This window comes from Alligator sinensis, unplaced genomic scaffold (assembly GCF_000455745.1).
Source record: "Alligator sinensis unplaced genomic scaffold, ASM45574v1 scaffold1626_1, whole genome shotgun sequence".
Classification (NCBI taxonomy): Eukaryota; Metazoa; Chordata; order Crocodylia; family Alligatoridae; genus Alligator; species Alligator sinensis.
Genome location: NW_005842437.1, coordinates 64572 through 81478, shown reverse-complemented (window position 1 = coordinate 81478; position 16907 = coordinate 64572). Strand labels below are relative to the sequence as shown.

The following is a 16907-nucleotide window of genomic DNA, read 5'->3' as shown; positions in this document are numbered from 1 at the left end:
CCCCGCGGGTGGTGGCGGGACGCAGCCGAGCCGTCGCGGGTGCTGGGGAGCCCGGGACGAGACGCAACCAAAGCGCGGGTCCGTGTCTCTGCTTGTTTTGAACAGCCTCGCCGACGGGTCTGCGCGAGACGACGCGGACGACCTTGCGCTGTCGGAAGCTGCCAGCGAGAGCCATCCAGCGCCGAGCATGGAGGACGCGGGGGATGCGCCGGAACGGGATCCTGGGATAGCGGCGAGCGACACACCGCCGCCAGCCGCGGAGAGCACAGCGGCGTTACGAGACGAAGCTGCGAGCAGAGCCGCAGGATACGCCGGCCATGCTCCCGCGGAGACTCGGGCCGGCTCTTCAAGTGAAGAGATGTATCTGTCCGACTCAGAGGGCTCGGACAGCGCAGCAGGGGAGGAGAGAGCCCCGCTCCCTGGAAAGTGCCCTCAGGCCGCTCCTCTGCACGCAGCTGGCGGCCACGAGGAACAGGAGCTCGGCACCGATAGCTGCCCGGCAGGTGAACTGGCAGCCCTGCTCTTGCCAAAAGCCCAAGGGGATGAGGCTTCGGAGCTGGGTAGCAAACCCTTGGAGGTGGCTCCCGGCGGTGAGAACGGGGTTGAAAACGGCGGCGCGGCACAGGACTCGGACCAGGAGGCCTCATCCCAGAAGCCCTCCCAGAACATTGCAGTGCAGGTCAGGTGCCAGTTCCTCGTCTGAAGGAGTTTGCTTGCCCTCCCCCCCCCCTTCCCTAGCTTGCTTCTTGGTGGGGTGGGGGCAGCACTAGGGACTGGGAGAGAGAAACGTTCCTCGCTCACAGTTTGCTTTCAGCATCGGGCGCTTCCCCCCAGGAAAGGAGTAATAGGTCCAGGCAAACCCATGTGGCAGCAAGCGTCTGGCTAGAGACCTCCTGAAACAGGGCATCGAATCTTAAAATCCTGTCACTTTCCTGACTTCGGAGCAGTCCATGTTGTCCTTTGGTCCACGTCTCCACCCACTGCGCGTGTCCTGCGGCAGAGAGAAGTAAAGCTTCCCTCGCTGTTCTGGATGGTCTCTGATTTGTCCCTTGCAGTGTGGAGGGCAGGTGCTAGGGCCCCTAGTCAGGTGCTACAGAAGACGGACAGTTTTGGTGTGAGAGAGACCTGTGTCGGTGACCATCCACGGGATGGTCTGCAGGCCCCCTGTGACCTCGGCACGAAGCACCTGCCTGGGAGCTTCTCAGATCTGTCATGGGGTGTCAGAAAAACCAAACTGAAAAAGGGGCCACCTGGGGATCAATAGGCACTCACTGATCTGTAACCCCCAGTCATGTCGCTCTGAGACTGAGGAACTGCGTGGAGTCCTGACCTGCCTCAGGGACCCTCGGGGGTCAGGAAATGCCCGTGTCTATTGAACCGGTGTTTGCATCTCCAAAGAGATCTAACGATAGGAACCTTCCTCCCTGTGCAGACCGACTTCAAGACGGCCGACCTGGAGGTGAACACAGACCAGGATATTGAAAAGAACTTGGTAAGCATTCAAGAAACACAGTCCCCGGCTAATCCTGTGGTTAGAGTGGGGCCCTGCCTGTTGCGGCTCCTGAACTCGAAGATCTTCCACCGGGCTGGTTATTTAGGGCCCTGGTCCTGGGGACTGTCACCTGCGATTCACTGATGTCAGTGGAAGCTGTAGTTGCTCAGCACCACTGAAAATGGGGCCAGAGTGGGTACTTGAGGTGACCTGCTCTTTTCAGAGTGCGGTGTGACCGGCCTAGTTGAATCCTTTTCTTTGACTGCAGGGCTGAGAACGGTACTGTACCTTCATGTATGCTTTCTTCACCTGTGGCAGGACAAAATGATGTCAGAGAGGGCTTTGCTGAAGGAGCGCTACCAGGAAGTGTTGGACAAGCAGAGGCAAGTGGAGAATCAGCTCCAGGTGCAGCTCAAGCAGCTCCAGCAACGAAGAGAAGAAGAGATGAAGAATCACCAGGTATCCAGCAAGGCCCTTGCTGATCGTGTCTGACCTGGCTGATGTGTCTGGCCAGTATGCTGCAGTGTGGGATCATTGAGTCTTGGGCTGCAGAGCCCAAGGTGATGGGTGCGCGTCAGGAAGGGATTCTTAGGCGGCGATGCACGCAGGGGATTCGAAGCGTCACATTTTGGCCTTTGCCCAAATCTGGAGGAAGCACCTAACATTTCAAAATCTTAATCGTGTGGACTGCACTTTAATGTAGAGCCTTTAGACAGCTCCTTCACTATTGACAGGCTCACATTTGCACATTCCTGACAACTACAGTTGTTCACACAGAAAACTAATGGCAAGAAACTATTTAAGGCAGTCGTAAGTGCAAGGAATTGAGGAGAGCTAACACCGTGTGACCAGTCAGCTCTCCCTGGCCCACAGCGTAGGAGCCGCAGGACTAGACCAGTTGTTCTCAGCTGTTTCCACACTGCGACACAAGTTAAAACAGGCATGTTGGCACCTCAGTCTTCTCCAGATTTAAAAGGATGCCACACATGCACCCCAGAGTCAGACGATTCATGGTATTGTTAGGTAGCAGGTTTAAAACAAGGAAAAGGAAGCTTTTGTTTCCCATGTCGTGTAATTCACTGGTGGGACTCCTTGCCACAAGATGCTGTAGAGCCTTGTTCTAGGACTGGCTTTCCTAGAAATTTTCTTTTAAAGCTCACAGCCCATGAAATAGGTGTGCAATGAATTGCGCTAAATCCAGAATTCAGAAACAACGAGACTTACTCTGCTTGTTGTGATGCCCGTTGCGCTCTAGGAGATCCTGAAGGCCATTCAGGACGTGACAATTAAACGAGAAGAGACCAAGAAGAAGATGGAGAAGGAGAAGAAAGAATTCTTGCAGAAGGAGCAGGACCTGAAAGCAGAGATCGAGAAGCTCTCTGAGAAGGGCAGAAGGTACTGATGTGGGGAGCCGGGTTTGGTTTAAACTCAACCTCAGTGTAATCCTGAAAGCTAGAACCTCCGGTCATTAGTGAGAGAGCCTCATCAAGGGGCCTTTCTGGACTGCCAACTATCAGTCGGCACTATAACATGTTGGGACGGTTGCCTGGAGGTTTAAGCAGCTGGGTACGTGGGATACGTGCTATGTGTAGAGGACCTAAAGCAAAGTGTGGGGGCTGAAGGATGGTGTCGTGGTTGTTGGCCACAGACTCTGACTGATCTCGGCACAGGAGAAGCGCAGCCGAAGCCCTGTGTACTTTGGAGTCGTTCAGAATCCTGTGTTGTTGTCACTCGGAGTGATCGGGGTCCCACCTTGGCCTGGTGGGCACATAAATGGTGTTAAGCCTACCGCTGCTGGAGCTGCTCTCTGCAGGCACTTTGCCGAAGCGCTCCATGTCTGCCTTGCGGGCCCTGCATGTAGCCGGCGTCAGGCGCCTGCCTCTGCTGTGCTGGGGGAGTTGGGGCATGCATCCACCCAGCTCGTGGCAACAGCCTCTTGGGTTCAGCTGCACTGTTACAAGAAGAAAATGAGTAGACTCTTCCTCATAAACTGGGGGATGCTTTGGGGTCCTTTTGGGTGGTGACCTCGGCCTTCCAGGTTCACACCAGTTGTCCAGTATTATAGGTCTTATTTTTTTGAGATCTCATTGATTTTACATTTTTTAACTCTCCTAAGAAATACCTTAGGATGTCCCAGTTAGCTGAGTGACTCCTTATTTCCCTGGAAATAAACAGGTGCAGTGCGCAAGAGCAGCAGTAGCAGTGGGAGAGCACTGTGCTTCCCCATCGAGACGTGCTGGAATGTGCTGTTTTTTTCACTTGGTTTCATGACACAGCACAGACTGTGCTCTCTTGAGACAGTCCTGGAGTCTGAGAGGAGACTCATTGTATAGCAGCGTTCTCAGAGTACATCAGTGTATAGCGCTCCTGACCTTGCTGGTCCCATGAAGTTCTGTGCCCTGCAGTAAGTGGCTTCAGCTTGTCTTTTCTCTGTTGTGCAGGTTACTGAAGGAGCAGGAGGAGAAGGAGAATAAGATTGCTTCTCTGATCGCCGAGCAGTCTGATGAAAAGTAGGACTCTATGAGATCCCTTCTGTTAAATGCTCTTCTCTGTCTCTTCCCTTCCCCTTAACTTTCAAGAACCCAGAAATAGCCATTGTCCCAGAAGAGCCTCCTCTTCTTGCATTAGATATTTTTCCTCACTTGGATGAATTTGCTGATCCAAGTAGGATGTGATATTGCTGGCTAGAGGCAGGTGGGATAGTGCGCATGCTTCATTTCTTCCCCAGCTGGTCTTCACTGGTAGTCTCTCCCTGGAATTGAACTTGGTGTCCCAGAAGCTGCTGCAGTCTCTTACCCCCCTGTGCTGTCCCTGCTCTTTCCCAGACCATTTCTAACGTATGGAACATTCTACGCTCAGAGTAGCAGTGGGGGTCAGTTCCCAAACTTTGACCCGAACTCAGTTGCTCAGGCAGTTCAAGGAGTGGTGGCAGTAGAAAGCCCTCTCATAGACCCCCCTCACCCCCCAACTCCTGGCTTGTCTGGGGCTTTGTTTCTGGCTTTGCTCTCCCAGACTTAGACATGCCTGGTAAGCAGGAGGCTGAAACACTACTGGGCACCCTTGGTACGTGCAGTGGCCCAGGCCGGGGGGAGAAGGGGCAGGGGTTTTGTTTGTTCCTAGTGTCTCTGTGCCCTGGCTTGGAAGGTGGGTTCTTGAGGGGCCAGGTGGTTTGAGGCTGGCCGTAGGAGGTGCAGCAGTACCTGTCAGGGGACACTGTTAAATGCTACAAGAGAGAGAGCAGATTGGTCTTGGTTCCGGGACGTGGCCCTGGAACAGGTGCCCAAGGGCTGGGCTGGCAGCTCCTCTGTGGTCTGGACAGCTCTGTGGTCTTGCAGCACTGGGAACTGTGTTGCTGAGCAAATGCCTACATGGACGTGTTCTCCTCTTGTCTCCAGGCAGGTCTGGGAGGAGGAGCTGGATAAGCTGAAGAACCAGCACAATGACATTAACAGGAACATCCTGGAGGAGACAGAGCGGGCTTGGAAAGCGGAGGTTGGTTGATCGAGGCCTTCCTTGCTGCAAGTGGCTCAGGATGCAGCTGCAGGTTGCCAGTGGCAGTTCCTGGGGTGACAGGATAGGGGCAGCGCTGTGCCCTGGTCTCCCCTGAAACACAGATGGGAGGAACAGTGACACACCAGTCTGCTGAGTCTGGCTCTTCACAGGGGCGACAGCCACTGCTGCACCAGTGCTCACTATTAAACATTAGTTGAGTGGGGCGCTGGTATGCCTCGCTCTGTGCGGAGCCAGGAGGTCCCGGTCTGAGATAACCCAATATGGATTGCTTATGTCTGTGGTTTCTCTCTGTTAGATCTTGTCCCTGGAGAGCCGGAAGGAATTGCTTGTGCTGAAGCTGGAAGAAGCGGAAAAGGAGGCAGAGCTACATCTGACATACCTCAAGTGAGTCCTATGTGGGGCAGGGTGACCCAATTCTTGCCCACCCACCCCTTACCCAGTGGAATGGGGCGGGGGGGGGCGGGGCACTGCACTGGTGCCAGGGCGGGCTTTCTGGTCACGGCACAGGGATTCGGTGAGGTTTCAGCTGGGCCAGGTCTTTGTCTTTAACCTGCTGCTCTGAATCTGCCAAAGCCCCATCTTGTGTTGCATCTGTTGAGTCCCTGTGTTGGGAACTTTCTTTGTCAGCGTCCTGCAGCCCTAACTCCCACGCTCACCATTCAAAGCTTGGCCCTTTTCAGTCAGGCTGCACCTTTCCCATCTCTGGTCGGAGCGGGTGTTAGAGCTGCAGTGGAGGAAGCTGGGAGAGGGCTGATGGACTCATGTGGCTCAGACACCTGTCCTGGTGTCACTTGCAGCTGTTCCCTTAAGGGCTTCAGGCTCAAACCCTCTTCCTGAATTCTCCTTGTCTTTGAGCAGATCTGCGCCCCCAACACTGGAGACCATCCGGCCTAAGCAGGAATGGGAGATGAGGCTGAAAAGGATACGGATGACCAAGGAAAACGTGCGGGTGAGGCAAAATAAATTGAGGCATCCAGCTCTCCCCCCCACCCCCACACCACAGTTGTGGCTTGCTTCCTTTGCCAGTCAGGTGGGACATTCCAGGGCAAACCTGTCAGTGGGCACTAGAAGAAGCTCTTGAGGGCCTGGCTGGTCTCTGCCATGTGTCCCGCAGCTCTCAGCAGTGACAGTGCAAGGAACAGGGCATGCTAATCGCTGCATGAGCTCCGAATACAATGGGTGCAAAAACTGCTGCTCCTAATGCCCAGACTGAGCCATGTCTCAGCAGATCTGGAACCCTGAGATGAAGGGCAGCTAAGGCCTCAGCTGGAGCATGGTATCTAGTGCTGGGCCCCACACAGGTGTGAATCCCATGAGGAGAGTCCAGAGGAAAGGACTATCAGAGTGTCCTCAGGAATGACTGTGGGCAGCTGCCCCCCCAGCACGTGCTGCGCCCACACCTGGAGATCCAGGGTGTGTGTATGGCACCTGCGGCTGGTGGCAACAGAGACTTGAAGGCAGTTGTTCCTCCCACCAGGCCTTTGACTTCTCCGTATGGTCCTCTCCAGCCAGACTCTGGCTGCTTCAAGGCGGGGCACTTGGTTGGCGTATCAGCCTGCTCAGGCAGGCCCTGGGCCCCAGTGTTCTGGGTTTTGCTGCCCTGGAAGCCAGGGATGCTGCCCCAGGCAGATGGCCAGATTTGGTAACCATACGAGCTTCCCCCTGTTTCCTTCCTCTCTCTAGGACCAGTTCAACGATCACATCCAGTTGGTGAGGAACGGCACAAAGCTGAGCAGCCTGCCGCAGATCCCCACCCCCACGCTGCCGCCGCCCCCCTCGGAAGTGAGTGTTGCCCCCCTGGCTGAGCAGCTCCCTCCTGCTGGCACTGGGGCTTGTGCCTCCTCTGAGGCTGGGGAGGGGGAGAGCCTGTCTACAGGTTCCCTGCATGCCAGTGTCCCTGGGGGAGGACCTGGGGAGGCAAACAAGCTGTCCAGAGCTGTGACCTGGAGCTGGAGGCCTGTGCTGCTAGCCAGCTGCCTGCTTGGTGGTGCCAATACGCCCACTGCACCCCTGGCAGCAGCATCGCATCTGCACTGTTGCCTACCAGAGCCAGGTGGGACAAGAGGGGTTGGGGGGGAGTCCCATCATTTGGCGGGTTAGAGATGCTTGTGGCCCCCGTGGACCTGCTCTGACTTGTGCTGCTCCCTCTCTCAGACAGATTTCTTGATGCCGCCATTCCAGCACAACCCGTCGCTCACTCCTCGGCTCCCGTTCCCCATCGGGCCAGTCCCAGTGCCCATGGTCATGCCCAGTGCAGATCCTCGCGCGCTCTCTTTCCCGCTACTCAATCCTGCAAACTCCAGGTCCAATCAGCCCTCGCCACCGCTGCCAACCTCCCAGGGGAGGAACAGCCCAGTGGTGGCTTCGCTTATTGGTACCCATGGCTCTCACATGACGCCCGCTGCTTCCATCCCGCCGCCGCCAGGTCTGGGCGGTGTCAAGGTCGCTCCCGAGTTTCACAGGCCGCAGCCCGCCGACAAGCTAGAGAAGCTCTTGGAGAAGCTCCTGGCTCGGTTTCCGCAGTGTAACAAGTGAGTGGGGCCTTGGCGAGGAGATGAGGCCCTGTGTGTTGGACAGCGGGTGGGGACGGTTGGGGATGTTGGCTGCGCCCTGGGGGAGGCACCGTCTGCCTGTGGGGGTTTGGGTTCCTGTGTGCTGTTAGCAGAGATCCCTGCCTGTACATGGGGGTGCTGGGGTCGCTTGCAGCTCCTGCCCCCCTTGCTACGCCAGGGGGCTTAGCAATGTTTGTGAGCCAGGGAGAGCATGACTGGCTGAGCCGAGATCTCTGGCACGGGGGACTCTGGGCTCAGACCCCTGCTCTGATGCTGATGCCCTGGGGCAGGTCACTTCACCTCCTGTACTTCAGTTAGGCATGGCTGTCCTGTCCTGTGACCAGGGTGATGGGAGCCAGGGCAGCAGGACCAAGCCTTCCCCATCAAAGGAGTGTGGGGCTGGTGCCTTGCTGGTGACTGATCCCAGTGCTTCAGGCCTTCACAGCACCACAGAGACCTGGTTCCCACAGTAAAGGGAACCGCTCGGTGGTGGGAGCAGCCGTGCCATGACACATGTCACCCGCTTGCTGCCTGCCCAGGGCCCAGCTGACCAACATCCTGCAGCAGATCAAGACCGCACGGACGACCATGGCAGGGCTCACCATGGAGGAGCTGAACCGGCTGGTGGCCGCAAAGCTGGCAGAGCAGCAGGAGAGGGCGGCAGCGGGGGCTCAGGTGGGTCTGCTGTCCAGAGGAGGGGCAGCGTTGAGGCCAGGAGTTGTTGGGGCTCAGCTCTTGAGCAAGCCAGTGGTGCTGTGGGGGGGAGGGTGGGGCAGGAGTGGAAGGCACCTTCTACCTGCCCCAGGGAGCCAGGGCACAGCTGAGGAGTGGTGTTGGCTCTGTCCAGCAGGCCCCCCTCACTGGCCTTTCAGCCAGGGGCCTGCTCCTGCCGCCAGCAAGTCCCCCCCCACCCCCAGTGCTAACACGTGGCTGAGGTGCTTTGTCTGCCCTGCTGACAGCCACTTGGCCGGATCAGGACCCCCATGTTTCCAGCTCCGCTGCCCCAGATCAGCAGCCCCATGTTCCTGCCGTCAGCCCAAGTGACCTACCCGGGGACACCGTCGCATGTAAGATGCTCCACAGCCCTTGCATGGGGTTGGGACCCCTTGGGTGTGCTCCAAGGGGCCGGGAGGATGAGGGGAGCCTTGGCCCCAGCCCACAGTGTGGCTTCTTGGCTCTGGAGGTTTGGGTTGGGGTCGTATTTAGACCCCTCCTGCCACGTTGGGCACAAGCTCTGTGCTGGGGGGATGGGGGAGCAGCCATCGTGATTGGTTTGGGGTGAGCCTGGAAGCGTCTCGGGCGTGTGGTGGAGAGAGCCAGTGCGCCAGGTCGCTGCAGCGTGCGAGCAGCCAGCGTCAGCCAGGGGAGGGGCAGAACCAGCTCGCTGCACCGGCCAGGGTGAGCCAAAGTGTCTGTCCTGCATCATGCCGCTGGCTCTCTAGCTCCGTCCCTCTGGGCTCCCCTGCCTCCCTGGAACCTCCCCTCCACATCCCCTTGCGTGCGGCTGGGGTGACAGGGTGGGCAGAGCCCTGGGGAGCGGGGGTGTGGGTGACACTGTGGCTCAGATGACTCTTGTGTCTCCACCTGCTGCTGGCCCCAGGTCCCCGCTGTCTGCAAGCTGTGTCTGATGTGCCAGAAGCTCGTGCAGCCCAGCGAGCTCCACCCGATGGCCTGTTCTCACGTGCTGCACAAGGAGGTAAGTGCAGTGCATGACGCCTGCCCAGGGCAGGGCAAGGCATGGCAGGGCATGGCGAGTTGGACTCCTCCCCTGTGCTGTCACTTCTAGCTGCTGGGCTCGAATGTGCTTCTCCACCTTCCTTGCATGGTGCTGTGCAGAGCCCCCAGGGCCCTGGCAAGTGATGAGAGCCCCAGAGCTGGGGACCCTGATGGCAGCACCGTCTTGCCAGCAGGCAGAGCAGTCCTCCCTGGGGGCCTGAAATCCACTTGCTGACCTTGCGCCTCCCTGCCACAAGGCAGCTGGCCTAGGGGTTGAGGTTTCTTGTCCTTGTTGGCGATGCCCCTCTCACCTCCCATGTCTGGAGGGCTAGACCCAAGCTTGGGCCCCCTCTGGAGCAGGACAGTGGCAGGGACCAGAGCAAGATGACTGACATGACACCCACCGCACGCATGCACTGCTGCGGGGGATCCCCGACCTCTCGGAAGGAATCTAAGTGATACTTAACCAGACCTCAGCATTGAGCCCTGGGGTGTCTCGGCCATGGGTTGCTTGTGAGCAGAGCCCGCTGCTGGTGCCATGGGGCCATCTGTGGCCAAGGGAACCAGGAAGGCAGGTAGCGCTGAGACCATCATTTCATGAGGAGCCAGAGCAGATCTCTGCTACCTCCCCGGATTCGCAGCCTGCAGTAGTGCAGTGTCTGCTGAGCTGCAGACCATGCTGTGGAAACTGCGCCGAGCCAGCCCAGCGCTAGGAGAGCGCCCACGTAATCCACCAGCCTTGCGTTCCTGGGCCAGTGGCTCTAGACCAGTGGTTCTCAGCCAGGTGCAGCAGTACCCTTGGGTGCCTTTGGGAACCTTTCCAGGGTGCTGCACTGTTAGATGTGCAGACATAGTTCACGAGATAAACAGGGGGTTTGAACAGAGATCTGTAAAACTGAAACCCTGCCAAGCTGTTGCAGCCGTTTGGCGTTCTTTCAACAGACGGGTTGCTCTGTTATTACTCTAGTCAACAAGTGATTTGAATCTCAGAGCTGGCGCGTTCTGTGGGCTCCTTGACTAACCGGGGTGCCTTGAGTCTCGGGAGTGTTTGGCCTGCTCTAAACCCACTCTCTCTTTCAGTGCATCAAATTCTGGGCACAAACCAACACAAACGACACTTGCCCCTTCTGTCCAAGTCTCAAATGATGGCCAGCTAAGCACAGATCCCTGCTAGAGGCGGCGCTGGGACTGCGCAGGACCGGTTTGAAGGTTTCTACAGCTCTATATTTATATGACCATGTATACACATGTACATTTTTATTATATAGGCAATGTGTGTATAGAAAGTCTGTATACATACAAGTTCATAAATAAAAGTGTGTATATTATGCAGAGGTCATGTGTGGCCCTCGCTTCAGCCTTGCTGCCTTGGCCAAGGACCATGTGTGGCTTGCAGCCATGGGGAGCAAGGATGGGTCACGCCTGGAGGCTGTAGCTGTTGAGGGCAGAGTGCAGAGCCCAGCAGCGAGAGGCTTCCCTCTGCTGCCCTCGGGAACAGCAGAGCAGGGCCCAGCTTCTCTGCAGAAGGGGTCGTGATCCTGGGACACACGAATTCTCTGCTGCCTTGCTGTGAGATGTGGGCAGGTGCCTCTGCCGTGGGGATCGCGATCCCCTGTGGGCAGGGAGGGGTGGACTTTGCCCATGGACACGAAGCCAAGGCTGCTGCCTGGGACCTTGGCTGCAAGGACTGTTAGGAGAAGTTGTGCACTGCTTCATGAGCCCCCGTTGTGACTGCTGCCCCAGCAGGCCTCAGCACCCCCAGCTCCAGCGGACGTGGGCAGGGGTGGCCCCTGAAATGGGGCTTCCTGCTCTTGTCACTCTAACTCCCCACTGACCCAAGCAGGGTGAGCCTGCCACGCACTCTCAGGGCTGGGCAAAGAGGCCAAGGGGTGCCCATGGACCCAGTCCTGGCGATGCCACAGGTACGACGTGGGAGCAGACAGGGTTCCAGAGCAGCCCCAGCCCCCTAGGCATTCACCCGGTCCCCCCCAGTAAAGACCCACTGTAGCCACCGAGGCTCTTCTCTGCTTTTAATGTCATAATTTACTGTGGTAACATTCATGATTCTTACACAGACATTAGGGTTACAGAGGACTGGAGTCTGCTGCTGCCCCGCTCCCCGGCGCTGCTCGCAGTCCAGCTGGCTCGTGCCCCCCCGCCCCCGCCGGTCTCGGCTGCTGCGAGGCTGGGCCCGCGGGGCAGGAGCTCTCGGGGACGAATGAAGCTGGCTGCACTGCAGCTCAGAGTAACAAACCTTTCCAGGCCCTGCCCCCCTCCCCTCCCCTCCTGCTCTGGCTCCACGGCAGCCTCCTCTGGGCAGGTTGCTTTGGTCTCTCCGTGGGCTGGATGGGTGCTCAGCACCTCTCAGTCTTACTCCTGCTTCAGAGATTGCAAAGTCTGGGACAAATTCAGCAGCGGTGTAAGCGCCGGCAGCTCCAGGCGAGGCCCCTGGATGCGCCCCCTGTGCTGGGCAGCTGGATGTGGCCCCGGTCTGCGGGGCTCTACACACACAGGTGTGTTAAGGCAGTGGCCCACGAACGAGTCTGGTGTCCCGGGGAGGTCCTGGGCAGGCAGGCAGGCAGGCACTGGGGTGTGGGGTCTGGGCACATCCCACCTGCCTTGCTCTGCCCTTCCAAGGTGGCCTGGGGCCCCGAGCTGTGCCAGAGCAAGTCACCGGGTGAGGGGGCATGGGCGCTGAGGCAGGCTCATGAAGCAGCGGGAAAGAGCAGCCTGGACCCCCCTGCTGCTCTGTGCTCCCCCGGGCTGTCTCTTGAGCCAGCGCCTGCTCTGGGGATCCCTTCTGGGCTTCTCCCAAGGGGAGGGCAGGGTGGAAGAGCTCCCTCTGTCACCACCGCTCTGGGGGGGAGGGCTGGCACTGGTGAACACGGGCTTGTCTGCCCTTGTGACACCTATGGGCAGCAGCAGCAGCCTGGGGGGGGGACCCCCTTCCCCTGGCCTTTCCACACCCCTCGCAGGCTCCGGGGGGAGCTATGGCTGCTTCTGCCCGCCTTGTGCACTGCACCATCACACCTGTCATGGAGCTGCTCCCGCGGTGCAAGCTTACGTGCTCTGTGTTGTTCTGGGCCCCCTCCTGCCCCTGGCAGCTTTATGGGGGCTCTCTCCAGCCTCCAGCTCCCTGCTGAGCCTGCTTCCCTCAGCTCCATGGGAAGCTCCTTCCACCCTGCCCTCCCCCAGCCGGGACTGTGGCTGCAGTGCCCGGAAACCAAAACAGGGAGCTTAAGAGCAATGCTCTAAAAGCCATGTGCCCCCCCAACTGCCAGGCTGGGCAAGGCCGGGTGGGTTGCAGCACTGGAATTACAAGGATTGCGACGTGTATCTAATGCATGGGCCAGAAGCTCCTGGCCTCTGCGCACACCATGTCCTGCTCTGCTGCCCTCGCCTACGAGCAACCGTGTGTCTGGACAGCAAGGATGGCACTGCCGCCTGCAGACATCCCCTGCAGACTGGCTGTAGCAGGGGGCTCCTTTAGCACCCAAGCCCAGAGCGGGAAGAGACATTTCTCTCCCTTCTGCCCACGTGCTGGGGGAGCCCATCCCATCACATGCAGGGCAGGGCCCTCAGTGAGACGAGGCTGCAGCAGCAGGCGGGTGCTGGCACAGGCTGGGCCTGGCTCCTATGGCTTTTGCGGGGGTGGGCGGGCTGGGTAACAGTCTGGCTTTGGGGATCCTTCTTCAGGCTTGGCCGGGCCAGGTGTGCTCTCAGCTTGGGGAAGCAGGGTGCCAGGGCTGCAGCAGGGGCTACCCGTTCTCACCCTGCAGCTCTGAGCTGTGGCCACGGGCTGCGCTTGATGGGAGGTGTCAGGGTGAGAACGACCAGCCCCTCCCCAAGCTCTCAGCCCCAGGCACAGGCAGGAGGCAACCAGCCCAATACCCCTGTTTCAGGAGCAGCTGCTGCCTCCTTCAGAGAATGAGGTGCTGTGACCGCTCGCAGCCGAGGCCAGTGCCAGCCCTGGGCCACGGGGATCAGGTTGGGGGCAGAGCTAGAGAGAAGGAAGGCAGGAGGCAGGGAGGGTTCCCTGCCTGGGGCTCAGGGCTGTGGGCATCTGCCTCCCCTGAGCTCCAAGGACAGGAGGTGGAAGCCACTGGGGGAGGTGGCAGCTCCTGCAGCAGACGGGATCCTGTACAGCGCTGCCCCCACTCTCAGCGGGGGTCTTCCTCCCCACTGCACGACGGAGCCCAGTCAGGCTCCTGCACGGTGATCTGACCACCCAGCCAGCCAGACCCTTCCCTGACCCGCGCCCGGGACACCAACACCAGGTAGGTTCCCGTGGCTGTGTGCCCAGGGTCCACCTCCACCCCATGAGGAGGCAGCGGGTCACGGAGGGTCCCCAGAGAGAGCAGAGGGCAGCCAGCGCAGGGTGGTTCCCAGCTCTCTGCTCCCACCGGCCGTGGGGATGCAGCCCGTAGAGTCCAGCTCACGTGGGCATCCCATGGGGAAGAGAGGGGGCAGCCTGGGGGCTACGGCAAGCAGCAACGCGCAGGCACACGCACAGAGTACGACATGGCGAGGCGCCTCCAGGGACCCCCAGGCTGGGCTGAGCAGGTTTCTCTGTGCCAACAGGCCCGGCTCTCCAGGAGCTGCTGAGGATGGGGGAAGGCTAGGCCAGCGCAGGTGCCAAGGAAGAGGCTCGGTATAGCCCTGGTCCTCTGCCCCGTGACCGAGCTCCCTTGCGCTGCGGGCAGGTCTCTGCGGGGCAGAGGACCCCGATGGGGTCAAAGCACGACCCGCGGCAGCACACAGGAGAGGCCAGCAAAAGCCCCAGAGGTGCGACCCCTGGGCCAGGGCCAGGTGCCTCTGAGGCTGCTGCCCCCTTCAGCCTCTGGCAATGTGTCCCTGGCTGGGGCAGGTTTGGGGCAGCTGCCTCCGGGGTGTGGAGGGCAGTGACTCCATGTCTGCCTGGCGGACCGTGGAGGGGCTGTCCCCAGCCCCCCAGGGCAGCAGCACACCCGGGCTATTAGCTAGGAACCAACCAACTGAACCTGAAAGCATGGGACAGTGACCCCCACCAACCACTGGTGCCCTGCTCCCCGGCCCGGGGCTGCCCTGCCACCAGTACCTCGCCCTCCCTCGCTGCTCCAGTGCCCAGCCCAGGACCCGGCTGCTACAGCGGAGGTGGGAGGGCAAGGGGGGCACCAGGAGCCTGCCTCTGGGCAATGGCTCTGCTGCTGGCAGACAGGATTGCTCCCTTCCCCCTCCCCGCCAGACACCTCGTGTTCCAGGGGCAGAAGAGCCCGTGCCCCAAGTCAGAGCTGTGCCTGCTCCCGCCCTGGCTCCGGGCCCCCCAGGAGCAGGCTCCAGCAGCCCCCTCGGCCTGCGGGGCAGGCGTCACTTGAGCAAGGATATGTCGTCGGCAAAGTCGTCGTGGTCCCGCCGCAGGCCGCCATGACATAGGCGATGGTCATCAGTGTGGACTCGTCCGTCTGCGGGATGTTGTAGCCGCAGTCCGCCATGTCGGGGTGCAGGTACGGCCCCTCCACCGCCGCCCGCCGGAACTCGTCGTGCACTGCGCGTGGGGAGGGGGGGTGTCACGCGCCAGAACGGGCACCCGGCACTGCCTGGGAGCACGGGACCACCTGGCCAGAGCAGACCCCTTCCCCCAGCACCCGCACCTGCCCCCCCCGCCGGCTCCACTGCTCGCTCCCAGGCCACTGCTGTCAGCCCGGGTGGTGTCACTGAGCGCGCTCACAAGTGGCCCAGCCGGTCCTGCCCCCCCGCCCTCACCGTGGCAGGTGCTGACTGCAAAGCCGATGCGCTTGCGGGCCCGGTCGAAGACGACGTAGAAGCCCTCCATGATGACGGCGCCCATGACGGTGCCAGTGGAGGACTGTGAGATGGCGAACTTGTAGCAGTCATCCTGGGAGGTGGCCACATCCTCCACGGGGCGCAGGTATTGCTGGAGAGAGACAGGGAGCCGTCAGCTGTGCTGCTGGGGCGATGTGCTGGCCCCTGAATGGTCCAGCCTCTGGTTCCACCCACGACGGAGAGGGGGCTGAATCTAGACTCCAACCCGCACATTAAACCTCAGGGGCTAGGCCTGGCCCACCTCCCCTTCTCCTGCCCAGGGCTGCTGTTCCAGGGACCCCAGGCTGCACTGTGGCGCTCCCCACGCTTTTCCTCCTCTGGCCGCTGCCCTGGCTGCGCTCCCCGCCTGCCCAGCATGGCACGGGGACCCACCTGGGGCAGGATGGTGATCCGGAAGGACTGGTTGGTGGCCTCGCCCATCAAATAGAGTGAGATGACGGGGAAGATGTGCCAGGGGGTGGTGCCAACCTGCCAGCACACCAGTTGCTCCCCCAGCCAGAAGCCGTCGGGGAACTTCTCCGTCTGTCCGGCAGGGAAGGGAGAGAGTGTGAGCATCTGTGCCAAGATGCAGGACATTTGGGCAGGGGCCTGCCAGAGCCTGGTGGAGATGCATGCAGGGATGCAGCGGGGCTTTCCTCCTCCCTCTCCCAGTGGTGGGTGAGGTGAGCCCCTCTGCACAGTGCTCTGAGGTGCCAGCCCAAAGCAGCATGAGCTTGGGGGCTGTGGCTGTGCTGGGATGCGGCCCATGTCCAAGGGGTTGGGGTGGGGGTACTGACCGAAGATGCTGTTTTGATGGACTTGACCGCAGCCTCGAACACCTTCTTCGGCAGCCGGAGGTTGGTGGTCCCGCTGTCCACAATGCTCTTGTCGTAGTTGTACTGTAGGGGTGACAGGAGGTAACGTGGTGCGTGAGACGCCAGCCCCGCTGCTCCTAGGTGAGCTCAGAGCTAAGTTTGGGAGGCTGCACCCTCTGCGAGGTGCCATCTCTGTAGGCGGCTGTCTCACAGCCAGCGCTGGGCTCCGGTTCCAGCGTGATCCCCGCGCCTCCAGCAAACACCCGCTGCATCCAGGAGGGGCCCAAGCCTCAACTGCCTGCGGGTCAAAGCTCTCATGAATGCACCCACAGCTGGGGTGGGGGCAGTGCCTGCTGCAGGCTGTCTCATCTGCCCAGGGAGCAGCACGACAGCTCTGCAAGCATCTCGCTGGAGCACGTGGGAAGTGCTCCTGTGCACTCAGGAGTGATTTCAGCCAGGGTGCATTTGCTGGGTGTCTCGTGGCCGGTATCAAAACTGCCCTAGAGTTTCTAGGAATAGCACATGGTCAGTCCTGATCAGGGGAAGCCCTGCCCCTCTTACACGGCAGCGCAACGGTGGACCCTGTTGTGACGGACAAAGTGCGGTTGCTTGCTAGCCTCTGAATTAAAGCTTGGGACCATGAGCTGGTTTCACTTGCTCTGTGCTCCCACGACTTGGCACCACCCAGTAGTGTGTGTTTGTGCAGCATTAGAAGACCCCACTTTCCAAACCTTCCAGCAGTTGTTGGCAACCGCTAACGGGAACATGGTTTGCAAGAGGGAGTGTTCGTGGAAGTGGGGGGATCCTTCACAGATGTCCTTCTGGATGCTCGGGCAGCCCCAATGTCACCAACGCAAGACAAGAGGAGGCTGTGTGAGACACCCCACGTGCCAAAGCGGAAGTGGAAGCAGCAAGAAAACGTGAGATGGCTACAGAAAGTATGGGGAGAAGTGATGCTAAGCTGTGAGTTAAACCCAAGGCTACTAAGCCAGGAAGCAACAGGAATCCCTGGAATAT

At 59.9% G+C, this 16907-nt stretch overlaps 2 protein-coding genes across 2 annotated transcripts in view; one reads left to right on the top strand and one right to left on the bottom strand.

Annotated features, from left to right (window-relative positions):
• Position 1: 1 nt before the first annotated feature.
• On the top strand, positions 2 to 10573 carry RNF214 (ring finger protein 214; the record flags this gene model as incomplete). Its single annotated transcript, XM_006030323.3, has 14 exons — positions 2 to 679; positions 1433 to 1492; positions 1811 to 1951; positions 2748 to 2887; positions 3934 to 4002; positions 4888 to 4984; positions 5301 to 5389; positions 5864 to 5954; positions 6689 to 6787; positions 7160 to 7536; positions 8097 to 8232; positions 8517 to 8624; positions 9158 to 9253; positions 10354 to 10573. Coding segments are annotated over 14 exons (2247 nt in total), but the record flags the coding sequence as incomplete, so codon positions are not given.
• A 3964-nt stretch (positions 10574 to 14537) lies between these two features.
• Positions 14538 to 16907, bottom strand: part of BACE1 (beta-secretase 1) — a 12698-nt gene continuing 10328 nt past the window's right edge. The window contains exons 6-9 of the mRNA XM_006030341.2: positions 15873 to 15974; positions 15469 to 15618; positions 15016 to 15187; positions 14538 to 14797 (exon numbers count right to left, since the gene is read on the bottom strand). Coding sequence (XP_006030403.1) covers positions 14538 to 14797; positions 15016 to 15187; positions 15469 to 15618; positions 15873 to 15974 — 684 coding nt within the window. The remainder of the gene's footprint in view (positions 14798 to 15015; positions 15188 to 15468; positions 15619 to 15872; positions 15975 to 16907) is intronic.